This window comes from Nyctibius grandis, chromosome 2 (genome assembly GCF_013368605.1).
Source record: "Nyctibius grandis isolate bNycGra1 chromosome 2, bNycGra1.pri, whole genome shotgun sequence".
NCBI lineage: Eukaryota > Metazoa > Chordata > Aves > Nyctibiiformes > Nyctibiidae > Nyctibius > Nyctibius grandis.
The window spans coordinates 16,789,879-16,814,601 of NC_090659.1; the positions used below are offsets into that span (position 1 = coordinate 16,789,879).

The 24,723-nt window shown below is 47.2% G+C and overlaps 1 protein-coding gene across 5 annotated transcripts in view; it reads right to left on the reverse strand.

The window, feature by feature from the left end:
* Positions 1 to 22,236: 22,236 nt before the first annotated feature.
* Positions 22,237 to 24,723, reverse strand: part of APP (amyloid beta precursor protein) — a 222,271-nt gene continuing 219,784 nt past the window's right edge. For all 5 annotated transcript variants that reach the window (XM_068417788.1, XM_068417780.1, XM_068417764.1 and 2 more), the window contains one exon: positions 22,237 to 23,480. In XM_068417788.1, coding sequence (XP_068273889.1) covers positions 23,379 to 23,480 — 102 coding nt within the window. In that variant the 3' untranslated portion in view covers positions 22,237 to 23,378. The remainder of the gene's footprint in view (positions 23,481 to 24,723) is intronic.

A 24,723-nucleotide genomic window follows, 5' to 3' on the forward strand; every position in this document is an offset into this window, starting at 1 on the left:
GGTGTTTGTTTGATGATTAATAAAACTGCAATACAGTTTGTTACAACTGCTGGTTCCTGGCCAGAAAAGGCCCACTCAAGTTCGGAAAATCAATGCCTCACTGTGACAGGTCAAGGACTGCCATGCACTGCTAGACATTACAAAAGGGAATTAATGCCTAATGCTAATACATCCACTTGTCTCCCCGTGTCCGTGACCTCCAAAGTCCCCTGCAGTTATTAAGATACGGTGCAATTTTTCCTTGAGTGTGTATTTTAAATTCAAGTGGGTATTATGGGCTTCCTGTGAAACGGATGGATTCCACATGCACGCTTGTCTATGGAAACATCTGAAGTGTAAAAGGGTCTGTTAAATAAACCTCATTATACATCTGTCTGGTTGAATTTATTCAGGCCTTTAGAGAGCAAGAGATATCCTATACCCCATTTTTCTGATTTAGAGGATAAAAGGACATGACCAAAAAGGAAAGAAGAAACTTTTCCATGTCAGCATCAACGCTGGAGGAGCTCTCTGTCAGATTTAGGTTTTTGCTAACAGAAATTTTTTTCTCTGAAGAAAATACATGGGTTGGGGCTTGCCCATCTTTCCCACTGACATCTCTGTGGGACAGACTTTTTTTTTTGTTTTCCAAAAATGGAAATACTTTGCCTGAAAAACCTTCATCCAGACTTCTCAATAGAGAAAAAGACATCTCCCACCCATGTGAGTCATTGCCAAAGAGGGGAAACTATCTTGGGCTCATCCCTCCTGTCTCTTAACCCATTCTGCAGCAGCCAGGGTGGAAAGGACATTGCTGATGCAAAATGAAGAGGCAGCTCAAAGCTCTCACAACCTGGGCAACACTGAATCTCGTTGTCTAGAGGGCAAGAGGAAAATCCTGGTCCTTGCAGATTCAGTGGGAACGGTGGTATCTGATCTAAGCAGAAAGCAGATGATACGAAGAGATGTGATACCTGACCATGGGATGAGAGCTCAGCATGATGCAGGGGGGAGGTTTGCCCCATGTCTGAGCAGGTTGGGATGTATTTGAAACATATGCATAACATAGCCAGAAGGAAGTCCTGGGGTGCAGGGTCTGGAGTCTGGGCCTTCCTTCTCCAATGCAGCTCAGGAAAATTCACTTTCTCCCCCAGTGTTACGCTTGGCTGAAGGAATACTTTTTTTTCCAGAGGGTGACAACACCTGATACTGCATCACCAGCTTATTAGAAGTGACGGATGGATTACCAAGGAGGCATTTTCTGAAGCTTATTTCAAGGGATTTATTTTCTTTCCACTCTGCATAAATACATCCCTTTGGCTGCAAAGGCACAACCAGTGGGCCTGAATTTTATGTCACCACATTCTGCCATGGCAAGAAAAAAAATATTTTTTTCTGTGTTGTTTTAATGTCTTATGATCATGGAAAGAAGATTAGAAACAGTACTTACATAGGCCTAGAAACCAGCTTCCCTGCCTCCCCCAGGCCTTCACTCAGTCTGCTGAGCCTTATTTTCAACTCCATTATAACTTTTGCCACCTCCCTGGGGTAAATAACCCCAGGTAAATAACGTGCATCACTCAGTATCAGGGGCAGCAGTCAGGCGGTACCTCAGGCTCCGTCCCTGTAAGCAGCCCTTGCAGCCGCACACCCTCCTCTCTGCCCGTCCCTTCAGCTGTCACTGGGGTCAACCATTTCTCAAACGATAAAATCCCACTAAAGCCAAATTTTGCTCTGGGCCCCTCGCTAACACCGTTCCCCACGCTGGAGGAGGCTCAGCAGCCTATGTCACGCCAAGGCGCACCCCTCCGTTAGGTGCTGGGTGATAACCCACAGCCGTTCAGCCTCAGCATCGCCCTGCGCCTATTTTTGCTGCTCCTGAAAGCCTCCCCCCATGGGCGGTCACACACGCAGAGCGGATGCTGCCGGCGCTGGTTCGTACTGGGTGTCCTGCCCGCTGGTCTCCCACATTCTCTGACGGCTCTCCGGTGAGGGGTGCTCTGTGGGGTACAAACACACACCCTGGTTTACACCCCAAAAAGCAGACAGAGAGGTGTAAATCTGGTATAGCCAAAGCCAGCTGCTTCAGTAAATCTTGTGATACTATTTGACTCCAGAGCTCATCAGCTAAAGCTGGAGAAACCCAGCATCAGTGTGAGCATCGTAGCTGTAGAAGAGCTGACTCCTGGGGACAGGGTGATGGAGATGGCTGATAGGGAGGGCATCTGCACCATGGTGGGGGTGCTGGTAGCCATCCCAAAAAACTTGTTTTGGACTGATCTTTGAAATGTTTTCACTGCCCCAGGAAACACTGCCAGGACAAAGGAGGGGGTATTGCACAGGGAAACATCCCAGAAGATTGGGATGAAATCGGGAAGTGCAATGTAAAACAAAGCAAGCCACTGCCTGTGCCACCACCCCTTGGGCCATTCTCCCAGTGAGCCCAGGGTGCACCCCTTGGAGGGGGTGTGTGTCTGCTGTGCCCAGGGAGCTGGGCAGCCCTGTGAGTGCTGAGGTGAGAGGAGGAGGAGCGGGAGAAAGTGCTTCAGGCACCTGAGCAGGGATCCCCTGGAGAGACCAAGATGGAGCAGATATCCACATTGCAACCATGGAGGACCCTGTGCTGGAGAAGGTGGATATTTCCTGAAGGACTGCAGCCCATGGAGAGCCCATGCTGGAGCAGGGGAAGAGCATGCAGAGGAAGGAGCGACAGAGAGGAGCTGTTAAGGACTGACCACAACCCCCATTCCCCAAAATCCCCCTGCACCACTCAGGGTTGGGAGAGAAGACAGAGGAGTTCGGTTTGAAGGAATGAAGTTGAGCCTGGGAAGAAAAGGGGGTAAGGGGAAGGTGTTTTAATTTTTGTCTTTGTTTCGCACCACCCAACTGTATTTTAATTGGCGATAAATTAAATTAATGTTTGCCTATGACCGTAAGTGATCTCCCTGTCTTTATCTTGTACCATGAGCTTTTTCATCTTATTTTGTCCCCCTGTCCCATTGAGGAGGGGAATGAGAGAGTGGCCAGGTGGGTGTCTGACAGACAGCCAAGGTCAACCCACCACATCCCCCCCCGCCTTATTTTTTTTGGTGGACCTATCAGTTCTTTGGAGGGTCAGCCAGTTTGGTAGCACTCTTGGCAACCACTTGCCAGGAAGGAGCACACACACAGGCCTTTGAGGAACAAAAGGGTCGCTGCTCCTTTTCACCCAGCCCATAAATTGCTACTCCCTGCCTGGGCAGCCCATGCCATGGCTGCCTGGGAGGGCACACAGCTTCTGCTGGTAACAGCTGCCAGCAGTGGTTGCTCCTCTGTGTCTCTGTTTTTTTGCAAGCGATCCCTGGAAGTATGTTGTCTCTCCTAAGCAGTTCAGTGAAAACTCAATTTTCAGGTGCTCCCTGCTTGCCTAACAGATTTATTAGCCCTCTGCAGGTCTGTCCTCATACCACCTCACAGTGAGTCATCCTGATGCTGGGATCAGTGAAAGTTATCATGCATTGCAACCCACACGTTTTCCTTGATGTGCTGCCTTTCTTCACCCGCTGCTCCTGGGGCAACAGCCTGAGCTTATTGCTACGCAAGTCCTTTTTCTAAAAACTGTAACTAAACCATGTTAAGGGGGTCTCTTTGCTTGAGGGTACTGCACTATCCCCCCTACAGATGACAGTAGCAGGGTGACAGGTACACACCACCAGCCACCCCGCCTGCCACGGGCGGTCCTGCAGAGAAGACACAAGAGAGGGAAAACATCCTTGCCCTGTGGAGAGGAAATTCCCCTTGACATTTTTTTGCAGGCAGAGGTTCCTGTAGGCTCCTTGTAAGGATGGCTCAGATGGTGTGATGCAGCCTGGGTGTTGCTAGTGCACCCGGGTACCTTGCCTAGAGCTGTAACAGAGGCAGTAATGTTCACCTGACCCCAGATCTCCCCTTACCGCACGATACATGAAGACTAACCTACTGTGCCAGTTCTTTCTGTTAAGGGCAGCCCGGGGACTGCCCTCCAAAACGAGCAGCCTGCCTCTCCTATTCCAATCTGGCTGTCAAGGTATCGGGCATAGCAAAGTTGTGATCACCAGAGCCCACGAGAGCCTGCAACCCCCAGCTGTCCAGGCATGTGAGTTTGGGTGAGCCATGCCCACAGAGGCTGGCTTGAAGGCAGCCGTGGGGCAGCCTGAGGCAGAGCCTGCAAGGCTATGTACTGCTCTGGAGGACCTTCTTTCAAAAAAGCATAGGAGCTACCATGATGTTTTTAACTGGTCATAGCAAACCGTGGTTCTTGCACAAGCAGAGATGGCAGAGCTGCACCTCCCACGTAGGACACGATATTCTGTCATTTGCCTCCTCCTTCCCTGCCCCAGGTGTGGAGGGTTTTTATAACACTGACTACCCACTGCTGATGAAGCAATTCATAAGGGAGAGTTATGAAAGGTGCTGAGAGAAAAGGCATGCAGGAATGTCGCCTGCCTCTCCCAGACGATCGCAGCAGGGGCTCTGTCTCCCTGTGAGATGGAACTGTAAATGCACAGGCAGCCACCTGCCCACTGGAGAAGCTCACACATCCAGGGGCTGGGCAGAAGGAGTGGACGGACCCTAGTTTGAAGTAGAGAGACTGTACAGCACCAGCACCTTGCTAAATGCCCTGATGTGTGTCCTCACAGCACGGGCTGTTCCTGGCAAGGCGAGCAGAGGCACTGACGCTCTCCGGAGACAGGGTGTAAGGCTAAGTTGACTTTTTTGTTCCTTTCCTTCCCTTCCCTTTTTTTTTTGCACACACTTAATTGCTTCATTCCAGCATTACACTAATGATAGCTTTCACTTTTTTTTTCAGGATTTTATTTCAGCATCATAAAAGCCACAAAAGACAAACAAATTAAACCCGAGGGGAGGCTGGGCTCTCCCTGTAAGCAGGGTAGGAGTGGGTGCTGGCTGCATGCCCAGCGTGGAGGAGAAAGTGCAGGGTGAAGGAGAGGGGAGAACAGCTCAGCTTAGCTTCTGCCACCTTCCTCCCAGAAAAGCTCACAAGGAATCTATTGTGTTAAGTCACAGGATTTGGTTACAGGATTTCAAAGTGAGTTTCTCAGTAATGATCAGATATTAATTGTTTTTTTTCCAGAGAGAGAGAATATTTCAGCTAGTCTGACAATCCTGTTTCAATGCCCAATTCTGACTAGTGCAGCGGTGTCTGAGCCCACAGCTCCAGCATCCTTAATGATGGATGAGCTAATGTCTTCTTGTGGAGTCAAGAAAGTGAGAGAAATCTGAGACTAGTGAGGAATTCATCATCTGCAGGCTTCTTGAGCCTACTGCTCCTTCCCTGAGGCTTCCAGCTTCCCCATCTCCTCTCAGAGCCAGAAAGCCTGAGCTGACAAGTCCACTGGCTAAAGCCCAAAAGAGAAGATAACTCCTGGTTGTTGCCTGGTAACTGCAGGTGTAGCATCCCACTCCCTTTAGGTAGCACCAGCACAGAGACCTGTGGCTATCAAAAAGAGCAAGTTTTTCTCTTCATATTCTTTTTGTAAAGCTGCCTTAGTCCTGATGGCTACAAATCCTATTAGAGCATGGAGGTCCTAACTGGGATTTGAATGCCACAGTACTTTAAAGATGGTGTGAAATGATGGGATGTATTAGAAGGGGCGTGGTTAGTAGGTCAAGAGAGGTTCTCCTCCCCCTCTACTCTGCCCTGGTGAGGCCGCATCTGGAATATTGTGTCCAGTTCTGGGCCCCTCAGTTCAAGAAGGACAGGGAACTGCTAGAGAGAGTCCAGCGCAGAGCCACGAAGATGATTAAGGGAGTGGAACATCTCCCTTATGAGGAGAGGCTGAGGGAGCTGGGTCTCTTTAGCTTAGAGAAGAGGAGACTGAGGGGTGATCTCATTAATGTTTATAAATGTATAAAGGGCAAGTGTCATGAGGATGGACCCAGGCTCTTCTCAGTGACATCCACTGACAGGACAAGGGGCAACGCATGCAAGCTGGAACACAGGAGGTTCCACATAAATATGAGGAAAAACTTCTTTACAGTGAGGGTAACTGAACACTGGAACAGGCTGCCCAGAGAGGTTGTGGAGTCTCCTTCTCTGGAGACATTCAAAACCCGCCTGGACGCGTTCCTGTGTGATATGGTCTAGGCAATCCTGCCCCGGCAGGGGGATTGGACTAGATGATCTTTTGAGGTCCCTTCCAATCCCTAACATTCTGTGATTCTGTGAAAAAGGCAACCCCACATTCAAAGGCCCTTACATGTGAGAAGGCACTTTTTGGTAGGGAGAGAGCAAGTACGCACACAAACACAGGCATGAATCAGAAGTGACAGTATAGGTGGCCACATCACACAGGTAGGTGCTCAACAGGAGGGGTGCAAGCAAAGAAACAAGGTCTGTCCTGCCATATCCCTAATGGCTACTTGAAGACAGGTTTGTTAATCTGTGATCTAAGCCGTAGCATCACAAAACGCATCTGCAGTGGCTGTGTTCAGCAGCTGGCCCCTAACCTTTGGTGCTACTGAGTGGTACAAGCTTGCTTGCTCCCTCCCTGAGATCTTCACCTTGCACCCATCCACCTCAGAGCTGACAGAGATCAGCCGTCCTTGCCACTGTGTGGTGGCCAGGTGATCCAGGCCACGGCAGCTCACCAGTCCTCCTCTCCGGCTCTGTATCACCGTCCTCAGTGATACACATCCTGGCTGCTGCAGTGACGGACCAAGACAGCGTGGCATGGACTGGATCTGCATAGAGGGGAAAAGCAAACCGTTAGCTCAGCAATGTCCCAGGCATTGCTCCCCTGTGGCAGTGTTAGGTATGCTCCTGTACTGCCCTCACTCCCCGCACTGCTTGATTTAGATTTGATTCGTGAAGGGAACACTGACCATGCATACCCCTAACCTCTCCCTGGTCAGCATTTATTCCCTGTCAGCACTGCGGTGTTATTCTCTGTTTCAATGCCCATTCCTGCTCCAGAATTGCCATAATTTAAATTTTCGTATTAATTTTCTAATGCACATAGAGCAGGAGAAGAGAGCAGCAAAATGACCCTGCCAGTGATCTCTGCTGTCAGTCCATCTGAAATATTACCCCCAGTGCTCCTCCAGTGCCAGCTGTGTGCAGAGAGCCCCAGGGGTAAACGGGCTTAACGGTGTAATTAAGCAGCTCCTGAGGTGGCCAGCGCTGTCGAAGCTCCCAGGAGTGTAAACACCCCTCTTTGCCTCTCTCGCTTTCTGCAGTCACATGGAAGGGCTTTTTTTTTTTTCCTTGAGGTTATTTGTAACATGACAAATGCCCTCCTGAATCAGAGTAATGGGCCATCTCAGCCACCCAGCATCTTAACTCTCAGAGTGCCAGCAGGAGATGCCATTTAAGGTAAGCATGTGAGCCCGGCTACCAGTGGCAGTCCTTCCTGCTCGCTCTCCCCACGTTTCCAGGCACTGTATTTGGGCTGTTTTAGAGGGTACATCCTCACCCAGTCCCTTTGGTATTTATTTATGGACTTCTTGTTGATGAATTTTTTCTAGCTTCTTTTTGGACCTGATGATCCTGTCCGCCCCCTCGAGATACTGAGGCAGTGAGTGCAAGCTGTCTGCCTGTGGCATAAAGATGCGTTCGCTTTTCCCTGTCTGGGACTGATGGCTCCTGAGGTTCAGCAGGTGCCCTCAAACTCTGGCTGTGCGCGAGGTGGTGGATAACAGTTCTGCATCCAGCATCACGACTTGGTAAACCTTGGGTCACCCCCCCCCAACAAGGCCTCTCCAAATGATGTTTTCTTTGCTTTTTCCAAGCAGATGATGAGCTCTTTATATTCCATATGATGGAGAAGGTTGTTGGCTTGTTAGTGTTAGGAAGAGATTATGTAGCTAATGTGTGGGATGTGTAAACGCATTTTTTAAGAGGTTAAAAATAGGATCCTGAAATGCTGATATCTTAATTTGTGCAAATCACCACATTTTTTTTGTCTGTCTCCTTTCTGAGGTTTCCATAAGTTGTCACATGTGACTATTTCTAGTTTAGTTCCATATTAATGTTGAGTAACGGTGCATTAGTCTGAAACTCTTCCTCTAATGAACTGGGCAGCAGAATGTGGATGTTTTAGGTAGACATTTTCCAGCTGTGTTTTGATCTGCTTGAATGAAACAAAAACTTTTCCCCATCTCTCTCTCCCCACTTACACAGCACACTGTCGGTTGCACGATTTTCTCGTGGCTGATTCGAGGGCAGGTACCAGCAGGCAAAATCATTTTGTAGTACAAGACAAAATTGTTGTGGATCATCAGCTAACTGGGATGTTGTCGGAACCGCAAGTCAGTCCCCGTGATTTCTTCACTTCTGTTTCTCTCTACAAAGCTACAATCAGGGTCCCCTGGGAAGGAGGAAGACCTTTACTGGCACTTCCAGCAGCACACTGACAGTCAGCCTGAACCCTCAGTTTTTGTTTTGATTGTCCCTTCCTCTTGCCTTGACATTTTATACCTTTACACCACTTCGCACTTATTCTGCAAAAGCTGGTACGTCTCTCGCTGCGTTTCTAAAATGCAGCTGCTGTTCAGTTATGACCGAGTTATTTCTGGGCGAGCCAGAGCCTGTGACACACCGTGCCTTCAGATAGCCAGCACAGAGACTCTGCCAGCCTGGGAAAGTTTCGGATCTAACCTCCTCTGTGGCACTCAGCCCTGAACAGGGCAGGCCACTCGAGTCTGCCTTCCCTGACTCACCCCAGAAGCTCTGTCTCCTTGCCCACAGAGCGAGCGTAGGACGGCTGGCCTCCTAACTCACACCTCGAACCTTGTGTGCTGCCGTTTCTCCTCCAGTGTGACAAGCAGCATCCACACACCAGCTGTCTAATTAATCATTCATAGGCATAGAGGTGAAGGTGCTGTCTTACAGTCAGAATAGAGAAGAGGAAAATGTTGCAGCTTTGCACCAATAAACATTTATTGTCGAGTGAAGCTTTCTGAGGCAGTCATCAAAGGCTTTAAAAAATGTCCTCACTGTCCAGGTCTTTTGAGCAAAAGGCTTAAACTGGTGCCTGTAAGAATTCCTGCTTTTTTCTACCCTGGAACTGGACCCCCCTGTCAGTAAGTTTACCTACTGGGGTTCCTTTTTGGCCAACCGGTGAATGCATAATACATTTATCATTGCTTTACACAGCTTCTGGTTTTGCTAGTTACTTCACTCTGGTACTCTTGCTCCCAGTTTTGAACCAGAGTCCTTGTTGTAGAGCTAGTGACCCCTTCAGTTAGCATCCTTAATTACTCCACTTTGTCCTGCCTCATTTTAAATCTCTGTCACGTAGCTGTGGGTAACACTTACAAAGGGGGTCCCTAAGACCCATGATGGTCAATGGAGAAGCCACTTAGAAGCAGATGCTTACACTGTAGATGGTAAAAGGAAGCAAGAGGAACCCAGGGTCCGGACAGAGATGATTTTCTTCAGTTCAGGCCAGGGTTATAGTTCCTTGACTAGGATTTTTATAATTTGCACTGCCATGGGAGGTGTTTGTAACAACTACAACCCCCCATCCTACCATGCTGGCTGTCTCCTCTCATTTCATTCAATGGTTATCTAGTTCAGCACATAATTCCTATAACCAAATGTGTAAATTTTGGGTTGAGATGAGTCATTTGCTTGACTCCACTGCCTGTAATACATAGTGTAAAGCATTACAGCATTGACAGACTGCATAGCCTGGGCTCATATGGCCAGGATAGCAGTAAAAAGACCTAATGCAGCTTTTGCTTTTTGGTGGTGTGTCTGGTGAATTCAAAGGTTGGCCCCGTATGCTTGTTAGATGGGGAAAGGAGTTATCATGAGCAAACTCAGGGCAGTCCAAAAGGTAAAAAAACCTGTAATTGTTTGCAGGCAAAAGCAAATCTATATTTCTGCTGAGCTGACTTATGTTCAACTACTTTTAGCTTGTTCCAGATTCAAGATGGGAATTAGCTGAAAAATCACTTGGCATTTTGAGTGTAGTGCTAACATTTCTTACTGAGTGGGAAGGAAGGGGTGACAAGGGAGAGGAGGGGAAGACAGGAAAGACTGACTGTGTCTCACACCTGAAAAAGAGAAACTGTGTTGACTCTACTGGTTCAGTTAAGAACCGTCATGTCGGGGTTTGAAACATACCCCCTGAGAGCCTCCATTCCCCCCACTGGCATGTTTGTTTCTCAGAGGAGTTTTGGTGTATGTAGGACAGATCCTTTCAGAGGACATGAACCTGGAAGGCTGTCGTTGTTTAAGGCTGGGCAGGCTGTTAAGTGGACGACAGACACTCTCTATTAACCTTCTCCTTCACCAGAGGGGAAAAGGAAAAGAGAAAAGGGAGAGAGACTTATGGGTTGGAAAGTTAAAATGGTTTTAATAAACAATAACAATGAAAAGAAAGTGCATAATAAATAATGAACTATACACAAAACTGCTACTGAGCTTCCCCTGATGACGACCACGTCACCACTGATGCTGCAGGGCAGGCGCTGGGGGGTCCCAAACCAGATGCGGCAGCAGGCGGGAACTGGATTCAGGAGCGAAAGCAGGAGCACGGGCAGGGTGCTCCCAGGATGTCGGCCACAGAGGAAGAGAGCATGATGTGGGTGGGATGGAATACCCCACTGGTCAGGTTTGGATCACCTGTCCTGTCCACTTCTACCTGCAGGTGCGATTACAGTCCTTTCCTTTGTGGAACAGAGACCCAACAGAGACCCTAGTTCCCATGGCAACAGACGCATGTGGTCCACTTCAGAAAGTACAGTCACTTAAAAGAAACTTAACTGAAAGGTCTGTCCTAGTCCAAACCAGTACAAAGGTCTGTTTCAAAAGTGCACCAGTGCCTGATGGAGATGTAAGGGCCCAAATCACAGAAGGCCAGGGAAAGGGTAATCCAAGTAACTGTGCTTGCCCCATGCTTGTAGATGAAGTGTTACTCAGGAGTGAGACAGTGGAGTTGGCAAATCTTAGAGGAGGATGTAGGAAAGCAAGAATAAACTTTCTCTGAGGAAATGGAGAAAAATGACAGAGAGAAACATTAGGAGTCTTTTTGTATTGACATTGCATTTACTGCAATGACAAAAGCCTCAGTGATGAAGCACATTCCCCATCCTCCTCCTGCAATCCACTCCTGGTGACCAGGGTGTTTGTGGCCCTCCTCAATGACAGCCATTAGCTCCATGTGCTGGATGCCATGGGAGGACTGGCACCCCGTCAGTCGCATGGGGCTCTCCTTCTGGCAAGAAGCAACCATTCGACTTCTACCATGGATGTGGTGAGGGCTTGAAAAGAAAGATACCAGCAAAGTTGCTGAATCTGAGGCTGGAAGCAGATGTCATGGGTGATGTGAGTTCTTCCGCAGAGATGTCCATAAATATATTGTGAGGGCCCACAAGGATCCATGTATGACTAGGCAGCCTTGGCAGTCAGTGCAGTCAGAGTCTCCCTGAACCAAGCTCAGGATGGGAAGGCAAGCGCAGCCAACAACCCCCACAATGCTGGCTCCCAAGGGGATTGAAGTCCTGGAGGGTTGCATTATTTTGGCAGCCTCTCCCACTTGCACTGCTCAAAGTCTGTCTCACAGACCCTAAGCACCACCTCACCCTGGCAGTCTTGCCCATCCCAGACTGGGTAATGGCTGACTGGCAGGACTTGCATGGTGAGATGCCCCAGGGCAGTAGCTTCACTTCTGATCCCAGGCATAGTGAGGTGGAATCCACTCACAGCTGATGGACTTGACTGTGGCCACTCACATCCAGAAGCTGGATGTTTGCCAGGCACCCTAAGGGTGATGTGGCCCCATGTGTCCCCAAAACCCTGGTCAGACTCGGGCAGGGGAGTCCAAGCATGACAGCCACTCAAAAGGAAATCCTGCCCTCCTCATCCTTTGGGAAAAAACAGTCCAAGACAACAGACACCAGGTGTTCTCCCAGCACTGCCACAGGGTTAGGCTCCCACCCCCAGCCTGCAGACCCTTGCAGGTCACACTGTCCAAACAAGAGCAGGGAGGTGGATAGAGAAGCCAACTTTGTGGTGCCACTCAGAAGCAGCACTAGGAAGGACAGGAATAGAGTTTTTCTGGCACTAAGCCTTAAAAGGGAGATGATGTGTGTACAGTGATGCATTAACAGGAGACAGACCAAAAGACAGCGTGGTACTTTCTAGGAGGGGTGGCAAGTGAGGGAGGCAGGGTTTGGTGGGGGTCACTCGGCTTCTGAAAGTGCCAGACTGTACGTGCAGACGAGTTGTTTAGCCCTGGAGGCTGGATTATAGATACTCTGAAATAAGCACCTTGAATTTGGGTCGTAATCGGGATGTGAGACGCCTCAGGACCAAATGCTTTGATCAGCAGATCCACACTTATTACACTGCATTAATTGCTAAGGTAGACTGAGCCAGATGTCACACCAGCTTTCTCTTCATCAAAAGCAGCAGCAGCACGAAGTTTCCTGTGTGTCTCAGCATGCATTTCCTGCAGAACAGCTTTTATATTTCATGCTTCCCCTGCTCTCTTTTCCAGTTGCTTGAACAGCTCTGTCTAATTCAACCCTGGAAGAACTTGCATTTCTTTTGCAATATCAAGAGCTATGTGCTCCCCACGTTCATGAACTCCTGAGCTGAATGCTCCCCAGCTAGAAGCAATACCGAGTGAAAAATGTTACATGTTTACAGAGACAATACCTTGCCTGCTTTTAAACTAATTAAGACCTTTGTTCACAGAGAAGAAAAGGCTAACAGTGCTTATTGAGGTCTAATTATTTATTATTGAAGATGCATGGATTTTGGACCAGAGTTTCCTTCAGCTAAACGCCATCAAAGCAGATTAAAAAAAGACACTTTTGAAGGCTTTACAGTTTATGCAGTCTGCAGCCAGGTTGGAGGAAAATAGTCAGAGCAGACTTATAAACAAATCCACGGTTTTGTGTTAATGGAGACAGAGTTTGTTCTTGAGTTGTGTAATAGTCTGCAGCACTATAAAACTGAAGGAAACGTTATGCAGTAAAAAAATGTTGAGGGCTTTATTGTGTACATTTACAAAATAGTTTAGTCAAAAGCATATGGAGCCATTTAAAATGCCATTCAGCTAACACTGACTTGCCTACACTGTGCGAATATTTAGTGTTTATTATAGTTGTAGGTTCACAGAGCTGCATTTAGAAGTGTGTATTCTTAATGTAGCTGACTGTGTGGTAGAGGTCTATTTTTACCATGGCCTTTGACTGACTTACAACATTTCCTGAGTTGTGTATTTAAATTTGAACTTTTAAATGCAAAAGTCTATGTTAATGAGAATCTTGTGTATTTTATAAAGCTACAGAGCTGCAGATCTCAAAGAGCTCCCAATTATTTCGAAATAGAAATAATAGTAGCATTTTTCTGTCTTCCTTCCCAGCCAGCAAGAGAAATTGTTTGATTAGATGTTAGCTGTGTTCGTGTTTTTGCATAATATTGGGCTAAGAGAGAGAGTTTACTGGGGAAAAAGTGAATCTTCATGCTCACTTCTGAGTCTAAAACCCTGACTCTTGGTGTCTTGCCTGCATACAGGCATTGCATTTTGAACAAGCATGTATTTTAGGTATGCTAACTTGGTAAGATTTCTGACACAAAATTGCTTGCTTTCACAAGCATGCTATGGAAATGTGTGGGTTTTTTTTTTTTTAATAAGAGCAATTTTATAATCACAAAAGGGCAATATGATCTTTCACTCTGTGTCAGTCTCAGCAGCATTAGGGATTTCATTTGGGCTGATGATGGACTGGACTAATCTCACAAGTATCTCACCTCGTGCTTTGACCACAGCATCACAAGCAGGCTGTAGTCCATGTGACCGCAGTTGAGCGCTTGGAAGTGAGATATGAGCGTACCTTCAAGGTCCTGAAATTGGGAGGCAGCTAAGAGTGTGTAATATATTCAAGTCTCAGGATCTTGCATTGCTCAAGCACGTTTTGAATGCATAGGACTGCTAACGCTGCAGAATGCTCCTTCTTTCAACCAAACCTGTTACAGATCTCACATATGGCTCTCAAAGCCATATGCCAGGGCTCATGATTTTAGACAGATCAATAGAAGACTGATGTACATAAAAGCTGAGGGTTTTTCTTTTTTTTAACGTGCTTGGTTCCCAAGCCTCAGATGAGGTCTTACAGTCAGGATAATGATTGGAAAGCCCTCTAGAGCAAACCAGTAAGAAAAACAGAGGATGTGGCTGTTTATTCCATATCCTCAGGGCTTCAGAGCTTTGTCTCTGCTTCCTCTTAAAGTAGGGCAATAAATCCTCCCCAGAAAGTAGGTTTGTATGTCTCCTCCTTCCAGAAACTGTGCAAGGTTTGATCTTCTGCTTGTAAAATACAGTTGAGGTTTTTGCCCCATTTATTTTATATTAAGCTGATTTTTAGCTCAGAACTCCACAACTTCCCCCATCTGGATGAAAAAAACCCAAACCCTCATGACTACCTTACAGGAACCTCCTTAGGCTCTTTTTTCTGCCAGGCTCAGTGAACTTGATGCTATAAGATAGCACAAGGGGAGCAGAAGAGCCTCCTCCCAGTGCTGAACAGCAATCTCACTGAGTAGGCAGGCTGCTCTGTTGGGATAAATGGGAAAAGCATGTTTGAAACCTCTGCAGCTGAGGACTTGAGCCCTCTTGTGTCCCATACACTCAGGAAGGCTCCTGTTGCTGGGCTTATCACTAGGAAATAGAAACTATGATGAGACAAACTAACTCGTCATACTCTGAAGTCATGAAGAGCTGTATCTCTTCATTACAGTACATTGGATGGACCCAAGTTGGTAGGTGGGCATGGGGCTGAGCCCACACTTCAGGAAAGACAGGAAGGAAAACCCTGGCTTCCTTGGCACATCTACCTGCAGTGTGGTGGGGAGGGGTGGGCACTGCCTGGTCTCATCGCCTCCTCGTACCTCTTCTGTCCCAGGAGAAGTGGTGTGAAATCACAGGCATCTTCCCAGAATGGGACTCATGTGGCTTTGCTCAAGGGCAGAAGGGACTCACAGGCCAACAGAATTTATCTTGGGGTGGCAATATGGGTGAGTGAGGTGTGGAAGCTTGCTGAACTCGAGCCCATTCCCTCGACCAGTATCTGAGGCTCAGTGTATATAGGCTGGTCTATTGTTACTGTGACAGTCAGACATCCAATGGATTTCTGCTTGCACACACTTTTTTAACGTGGCATTACAGAGAGAAGTCCAAAATGCCATTTACCCACCTGCCAGAGTACTGAGACTACTTTTATGTCTGGAGTTCAGCTTTGAAAGCTGAAGCCACCTTCAGTCTGCATTTATATTGTTTAGCTTAACCATGAGCTCAGTAGCAACTTCAACTAGAATCATACAGAATCCTGATTCCTTAATATTGCCAGAAGGCTAAAGAAGGTGGGAGTTCTGAGGAACCCGCAACATTATCATTCTGATTTGCATTATGTTGTTTAACCATTATGTTTAAGCATTATATTATTTGATCAAAGTCATGCTCAGAATGACAGTTCAGTGCTTTGGTGGGACTGATATGTGTTCAGCCAAGTTAAAAGAGAGTTTATTCTCAGGCATGTCACTTGCCTAAAAGCACTGGGTTCTATTCTCATGATTCTGTGTCACAAATGTGATTCTGCATTAAAACGTCAATATAGGCCAAAGGCAGCAGCAGTTATCTTGGCTAGACACACTCCACTGTGGTGTTTCTATTATAAAGAGGGCCTATATGCCTGCATCCCATCAAAGCCCCACCTTGCACTCCCATGTTCTAGACGTGCCTATCTGGACCAGGTGTTGTGGATGTTAAATGTTCTTCAAGGTTTGCACCAGCTACCATACACTCAGTCACTAGTACCTTTCAAGGAGTCCTGACAAAGTGAGATGTCTTGGGGGAGAACACATTGGTTATACAGGAATCTCTTACACCCTTCCCCAGCCTTCCATTTTAGGTCACCATGGGAAGCAGGATGCTGGGCTTAGGTGGACCTTTGCTCTGACACTGTACATCCATTTGCATGTTTCTGCTATTCCTTATTCTTTCTGTTCTCCTCTGGGTTGGCTTAGGAGAGCTTTGGTCATGCCAGTACTATGCAGTGCAAATCAGACTTTTCTCTTTCTACTTTGAGCCTCCATTGGTGGGTCCTGCACCCTTTGGAAGGTGTCCTCTGGTCCCTGCTTAGGGCACTGATCATGCATTGAAGAGGGTCAGGGTAGGGGTGTTTGTTGTTTTCTGGATAAACTATAGATCGTAACTGGGATTGGGATCATGGATGAAATATTTTTGTGGCTCCAGGTGTTTTCTTCTCTCAGAAGAGGCTGAGAGTTGCTCCACTCTCTGTAGGCACATGAACTTTTAGTGTGCCCCAGTGTCGATAGACTTGATAGAGGATACCCTGACACTCTGTGCTTGTTTTGGCTGGGAGAGAGTTAATTCTCTTCATAGTAGCTGGTATGGGGCTATGTTTTGGATTTGTGCTGGAAACAGTGTGGATAATGCAGAGATGTTTTCATTATTGCTGAGCAGTGCTTACACAGAGTCAAGGCCTTTTCTGCTTCTCACACCAGCCCTCCAGCAAGTAGGCTGGGGGTACACAAGAAGTTGGGAGGGACACAGCCGGGACAGCTGACTCCAACTGACCAAAGGGATATTCCATACCATATGATGTCATGCTCAGCATATAAAGCTGGGGGAAGAAGAAGGAAGGGAAAGGACGTTCAGAGTGATGGCGTTTGTCTTCCCAAGTAACCGTTACATATGATGGAGCCCTGCTTTCCTGGAGATGGCTGAACACCTGCCTGCCGATGGGAAGTAGTGACTGCACTCCTTATTTTGCTTTGCTTGTACGTGCGGCTTCTGCTTTACCTATTAAACTGTCTTTATTACAACCCATGAGTTTTTGCACTTTTACCTGTCATCGGACATCCCATACCCCATCCAACAGGGCGGGGAGGTGGGGGGGAGTGAGCGAGCTGCTGTGTGGGGCTTAGTTGCCAGCTGGGGTTAGACCACAACACACCCTCTCTGGACCAGGCCAGAACTGCGGCTTTAGGGCTGTCCTTGGCAAGCAGCAGAGGGAGGCTTGGCCAGCCCTCCTGGAGGGAAGGCAGCTCTTCTTTGCTGCCTGTCATCGGCTTGCTCCTCCTGACCTCCCCTTCATTTGTGGGGGCTTTTAAGGATAACACCTATGCTGGGGCATTGAATAGAGAGTTTCATTCTCTATATCTAGTTTTTATACACTTTTTTTATAGCAACCATGTAAAATTCAGGCTTTGCAAAACACAGGCTGTTGACTGCTAAACTCTTGGCTACTGAATTTTGCCAGCCCACAGATTTTCATAGAATGTTTCCTAGCAGCCCTATTGCCAAAACCAGCCAAATGCTTTGGCAATGCAGGTTTTCTGTGCCAGAAAAACACAAGACAAACCATATTACAGCACTCTGTATAAATAATGGGTACAAATGATATTTTAAATAGACTGGGCTAATTGCAGCTCAGTCTTTCATTGCTCGTTGTTTATCTCAGCTCTGGGGAGACGTTATTCTGCTGCAAATAAGGGGTTTCTAATGATCATACCTGCAAGGCAGGTGATGATCATCTTTTGTAGTGGTGGGTCAGAGAGCACTGGCAGCAGACCAGGGGCTTCATAATAGCTCCCCAGGCGCTAACACCAGTCTGGCCGTGGTTCAGCTCCCCAGAGCCGGCCCTTGCAGTGCCAATACGCGCAGTCCCTCCAGCCGGTCACTGGGCAGCACACGTGTAAGGCATGGAGTAGGCTCCCAGTCCTCGCTACTGCTGATATGATTTTGTAACATCAAACTTGTCATTATCGGGCTGATCCCTCCCAGCCTAAAATGTTGGTGCATCCCCATGTTGCCTGAGTATTACAGACACCCACAGCCGTGCCCCTGGGCCGTTAAGACTCGGCGAAGGAGCAGCGTACTCACCATGGCTGGTGTGGGCAGGCACAGGCGCATGGCAGGCCGAGACGCAGCACGCTCCCTTGGGCAGCCCTCAGAGGGGTGCCCTGGCCTTGCAGCTTCACCCTAGCCGGGTGCCACTGTAACACGGTGACAAGCAACTGTGCCAGCCACGTGCCAGAGCCACCAGGCCGAGGGCCTCAGGGAGCTGCTGCCCCGGGGCCGACCTGCACCAACCTCAGGGGTCTGGCCCCCGCCCTCCTCCCCAGGGGCCAGCCGCCTTCTTTGCATAAAGAAATCATGAAAATAGACCTCTTCCTCCCCACCACCTTTTTTTTTTTTCCAAAGCAGGTTGAGGGGCAAGGCTGTTAGAGGAAAATAAAACCAGCTGCTTACGTATTTATTTATTCTAGGCTTTTAAATTTTTTTTTCAAGGGGCTCTAGAAATGAAATTACATTGTTGGAGCTCGGTTCCCTCCTGCCAACCTGGCAGAGACCACTGCTGGCTGCAGCTCGGGTTTGCTCCTGTCTCGGTGCAGGGGCTGGAGGGGTGCAGAGCTTTTTCCATAAACCCTTTTTTAGAGAAGCAGCATAGGGGTTAAATGGGATTTTGTCCGTTTCTCCCCAGCCCTCATCCTAATTAAATGGAAAAAAGATCCCACACTTGAAATGCTCCCCAGAGCTATAGCCTGAAGTAGCGCTTAGGCATAGTTAGACTCGGTGTGGTGGTCAGGGACTCAAAATAGCCGTAATTACCACGTCCCGTTTTGGACCAGCAGCAGCGTCACAGCTATTTCAAGGACCTGCTTCCTGCAGGTGCTGGTAAGCCCTGCTGAGGGGTGTCTAACCTGTGCCAGCTAATTTTCTCCCTCTCTTTTTAAAAAATGTATTTCTTAGCAGCATTTAAAGAGAGTAATGTCTGCTTTTTGATCTAGGTGATATCCTATCTGAAACAAGTGGGGATGCTTTTCTCCATTGAGCTACCTTAGAGAAACTGGGTTACAAACAAACACAGGAGGCACCAGTTAGGGAGACTCGTTCTCTAATTCAGTGTCCAAATTCAACTTTAACTAAGAATCCCATTAAAGCCAGAATATTTTATTACCTCTATATAAATCCCAGTACTTATATTTGGAACCTTAGAAAGATTTTTCTGAATAGTCAGCCAAATAAATTTCCCAGGACTGTAGAAAGTTGCAGGGAAGATTTAGTGCTTGCTTCTAGGAAGGTGGGAGAGAGAATTATCGGGAAGCAGCAAGAGAGAAGAGCCATCCTGGCCTGATCAAATCAAGTCCCTCATTTTCAAGTAGTGGAAAAATTGCAGAGGAACACAACCAGGACGCTGCACATAGCATTATTTGTAATCTGTCCTCATATGTCATTAGGATATTTTCAATCTTGCTGCTTGCAGGCATTTTAACAGCAGCTTATCCACTGCCCACAAAATCCATTAGTTTAAAAAATAGAAATGAGCCATTTGGCCACAGAGCGATGGCCCTAAAGTTGCTTTGGTAAGTGCAGATATAATGAGGACAGAGACTTCAGAGCTGTGCGAGGATCATGACAGATCTAATGGAAAATACAGCCACTGCGAGCTGTTCCCTGTAAGGGCAACACCAGGCCTCGGTTTGCTCTTTGCTAGACCACCTCGTAGCTGGAGAAACAAATTAACAAGAGGCAGGTACTGAATGCAGAGCATGGCACATATATGCATGTCTTTTAGGGTGGCTCCTCTAGTATGTGCCTGATAACATCTGAACCTTCACCTTGCGTCTGGTACTCATTAATCTGAGTGGGTCTGTGCAAACTAACCAAGAGTGGGATTGCCAGCATCTTCAAAAGCTAGCAGGTGTGTGAGCGTCTGAGGAGGTTGGGGCTGGCCCTCACCCCGGCCCGGCACCGCTCTCCCTTGCCAGGGACCACCCTCACCAGCTCTGCTCATGGACCTGCCGTGTAAGTGCTCCCTAACCCCATTCTGTCAAAATGACGCAAGCTAGAAAATTTTTCCCGTTAAATGTATCAACTCAAGAGCCAGGGATTTTAAAATTTTATTTATTCCCTCCCACCCCCCAAGAGTAATTTCCTTGGGGCTGGGAATGGAATTTTGTTTCCAGCCCATAGCTATATGCAACCACCCCGCTTGGTTTATTGCTGAAGTGGATGATGCCCAATCAATCCTGCACTTGGAAGTGGGGTGCTTAGCTACCATCCTCTGTGAGCTTTTCTACTTCATGAGCCTGTCAAACTGTTTTTATTCACTCCTAATACAATCTTTCCACAATAAGGAGCTTGCATGGCTAGAGATGGGCAGGAGGCTGCTGCTATTACCTGGAAACAGTGACAAATTGCTAGGCAGCTTTCGGGGTTGCAGCAGCCGTGGGAGTGTTCCTCTTGAATCAGGAACTTTGTTCTCCCCGTGCTTTACGTGCATGTCACTGTGTGCATCTGTTGCCTCTCTCTCAGGAGCGTGCCTGCGTGGAGGGAATCGTAAAAACTGATCACTTAATCAGTACATAAAACTGACTGATTAACATTTCGTCCACAAGTACCAAGAGCAGCACCAGTGTCTCACCGGACAAATAAACCCTCATCAGGAAGCTTGACTGTCTGGGAATTACTGTTCATAGCAATTGCATTTTTCTATAACTGGGATTGCATGGGATTATGGTATTATAAATGGGGTTTGCTGTAAAGGCCAGCGGCCCTCTGTATCTTACGGATTACTCCAGCTCCTCCTAAAAGGAATTTTGATAATGCTCCTTTAACGAGACCGCGCTAAATTGAATTATGTCCTGCCTTCCCCCCAAAGTGGGACCTTTTTCTATGATACTGGACATGCGCACAGAAGAGAGTCTCATGTATTCCTTTCTAGGGGGTATGTGTGACCTATATAACAAGACCTACACAAACAGACACAAGCCTAACCCTAAATATTTGTAAAAGAAAGAACTAAAAATTTTTTTGGAGCAATTTGGGGCCTGAAGGCCTTTGCTCACCATCACCCATTATTCTGGCCTGAACAGTCCAGCTTTAAAACTGGAGATGGTAAATCCTCTGGGGACATTCTGCAAGTTCTTTATAAACACTGGCAGTCCAGGTCCTGCAAATAACACCAGCCATTTCCAGGGCTCTGATCTCTTGTGCTCAATTCCCTTGATAGAGTGGTGATGGGAGAGCAAAGGCAATGAACACCTGGTTGGTGACAGGCAGCAGGAAGCTCTGCAGTTTTTCCTGCTACTGGTTCAGAGTAGCAGGTGCCTCTTCATCATCCTGCATCCTCACAGGTGGCTTGTGAAACTACCTGCCCCAGCTGTCCCCTCGCTGAATGAACATAGCTCCTGGTCAGCTGGCCAGCACAGCTGTGTCCTGGGCCAGCAGGCAAATCAGACGAGCAGGTGGGTTTTGTGGAAGGTCATGGATGGGGAAGGACGAGTCAGTGCAACAGGGCTGGAAACTGTAGTCTTCTCTTAGTTGAGGTCTGGAGTGACTTGTCCGGAGTGACTTACCCACCACCGGAGCTCTGCAGCTGTGCTGCAGCCACGCTTCATCTCACTGTGCAGGCAAAAGCTGCAGGCAATGCTGGAGAAGAGGTTGCCGTGGCTTGCAGGCAAACCAAGTTAACAAGCAGCTTTCCCTGGATAGATCTTGCTGTCTTTATTCTACTCCTAGCTCCTTCCTCAGTGCTGCTTTATCTAACCCCTTTGCTGTGGAGAAACAATAACTAGCTTGCTTTTTCATGCAACATGCACCTCCAGTTTTACTCCATAACCCAGCTTGTAGCTCCATCAACTGCTCTCCAGGCTTAATCTGGGGGGTCCTTGCTGTGTGTGAGCTGGGTACAGAGGCCGTCTTGAAGATCACCAGGTCCACTCACCCACCGCAGTCTTGCCTTTCTCGGCAGCTGAGCCCTGTGGCGTGGGTCACTGAGCTTTCCCTATGCCACAGGCGTGCCCTGGGAGGGCCAGGAGCTGAAGGAAGCTCTCAGGCTGGCTTCCAGCCGGCAATGGGCAGAAGGTGCCAGGTTGGGGTTTATGTACCACAAGCTCACCAACGGCTTTGCCCTCTTCCTGCAGCTTTTAGGAGAAAATTACTGGTGGTGCTGGTTTACCCTTCCTGGGCACCCACTATCATGCCACAGTACTGTGCTGGATGGTGTTGCAGTCTGGGAGGCTCCTCCTTGCGTTCACCAATGAGGCACGTTGCGGGGCATTGATCTCGCCAGGACGCCGACAGCAGCGGAGCAGCGGTGGCGAGAGAAGAGCTTGCTGGCAAGTCACTCCTGGGGACAGATGGGGAGGTGGGAGGGTAGTCATTCACACCGCACTCCTCTGCCCGAGCAAGGGCAGCTGGTCAGCACAGAAACACACCACCACAACAGGGCTCCTCGAGGAATGTATTTATTTACATTAAAACACTATTATACAAACTGAAAGAAAGGAAAAGAAAAAAAGATGATGTCTTAGAGGGGCAGGTGTGCTAAAGTTGGCGCCCCTCACTCCCCACCCCCTCTCGCTGCCACCTTCCTTCTGCTCTGGTCTGACTGCGAGTGCTGTGATCCTTGTAGTAAAATCCCTTCCCAACCCTCAGTGTGAACAGCCATGTTTTCTGTTTAAGTGGCTTTCAGAAATCTTTGTTTTCTGACTCCAAAGAAAACTCTTGCCCAAACATTTTTTTCTTAATTTATTTATGTAACACAGTGTAGAAAGCTATCAATTCCTAAGCAATGGTTCTGTACAATCATCCTGCAGAGGATCCCTGTAAATTTTCGACCAGCAGGCACTTTTCCCCCCCAGAAGTGCTCACAATTAACAGGGATTCTTTTTAATATTTTTTAAGATCAAAAAGATACATGGAAAAGAAAATAAAGTTTACCTTTCAATGCCTAAAGTGTGCACATAAAACAGGCACAAAGAAACGAATGTGTATTCCCATGATTTCTACGTCACTAATACAGCAGGAGCAACAACCTGTACAATAAAATGCAGCTGCAGAGGAAAAGAATTTTAATAACCCATCTGGAATACTTTTTAAAAAATGTTGTTTTACTTTAAAATGCATAGTGATCAGAAAAAAATGCTCAGCAAAGAGAAGCAGCTAAACCCCACAGACACAGAAAGCATCCCCCATCAATTCTTAAAAGCATATTTCAATTAGGACTTAATTTTTGTCACAAATCACAAGAATAATATACAACTGGCGAAGGAGCTACATGATAAATAATTGGGAAAGAGAATCTATCCATGCACTAGTTAAATACAGCTAACCTCTTTACAGTACACAAAAAACATTCATTAATAATGTAGTGTAAAGACTGAAATGTAAAGAGAAAGAGAGAGAAAATACATTACTGATTTTATTAATTCAAGTTCAGGCATCTACTTGTGTTACAGCACAGCTGTCAAAAGGCGAGAATGAGTAAATAATAAAACAGAGTGTTTTTCTTTCTTTCCACATTATAACTGAACACCGATGGGCAGTGAAGCAATCATTCTGCTGTCCAACTCATGAGGCTGCTGTGGTGTCCTAGTTCTGCATCTGTTCAAAGAACTTGTAGGTGGGATTTTCGTAGCCATTTTGCTGCATCTTGGAAAGGTGGCGCTCCTCTGGTGTCACTGCAGCATCCACCTGTCGTGAGAAGGAACAACCAGGGTCAGATTCTTGCTTAATTCACAGCATACCCCACGTTTCCCCGCTTTACAGCCGTCCAACATACTTTGTACCCTCTGCTGTGCATTCAGGCAGAAAGCATCCTCTGAAACACAAGACACTTTGTTTGGCAGGTTCCTCCCTGCCCCCCTCTCTTTTTTTTTTTTTAACAGAATGGGGAAAGTAAGCTAGGTCCTAAGCTCAGACCAAATCTTGTAAGAGTCTAAAATAAAGGTGGCTGGGAAGCGATAGGGATACTTCTCCACTAAACAGAGTATTAAATCTAGGACCTGGAGGCTCTCACTTCGTTTGAAGAGACAACTGTCTCTGAAAACTCTTCAAGTTACGCAGGGCTGAGAGTGGCCTTGTGAACAAAATCAACAGATGGCACTGAATTCAGCAATACACGAGAAGCCAGCAAACAGCTTTCAAGAGCAATCTGCAAGAGACGGCTCTTCCAGCTTGGACAGTCGTGGTTCGCTTTTTGGACAGAGTAATACGCAGGAGAAAATGAGGCAACAGTAACAATTCTGCAACTCATTTTTTTTTGCTGCAGGACTTCAAAACCAGCTGACCAAACTCAGCAGTACCAGCTTTGGCTTTTGTTGTCTGGCTCAGGAAGCACGCAACTCCACAAACAAAAGAAGGGGATATATTTTGCATCTCCCCGCTAGTCCCCCATTATTACTTTTTTTTCTGCCTAGGATATACATCGGTATCTATATTTGGGATCAACTGGATCTCGAAAAGAAAAAGCTCACTAAAAAGTTGAAGGAAGTGGCTCGAGGCTGCCTTCTGTCTACATTACGCTCTCAGATCTGTTGCAGGTGCTGCGGTCTCAAGACCAAGAAAAATTAATTGGAAAAAATGAAATGCCAGAGTAGCCAGGCACAAGGTGAGCAAAAAACCCCATTGCATGCATGGAAACAGAACTTCTCTGGCTCCAAGGTCGAGTTTGGTTCAGTTTAGTGACAAAAAGCTTGATGTGTCTGCACTGGTTTAAGCATTTCTACTTAACAAAAATTGACCTCTCTTGATTACTTGGAAGACTGGCAATAAAGACAGCTCAGTCAAGACTTTCCATTGAATACCTGTGGCTCCACAAATTATTTTCTTCCTTCACTGAACATTACAGTAATATAAAACTCCATCAAATTAGAGGGAGCGAGAACAGTCTCTAAATGTTAATTAGGTATTTTACCTCTGCTGTGTGAGCTCACTA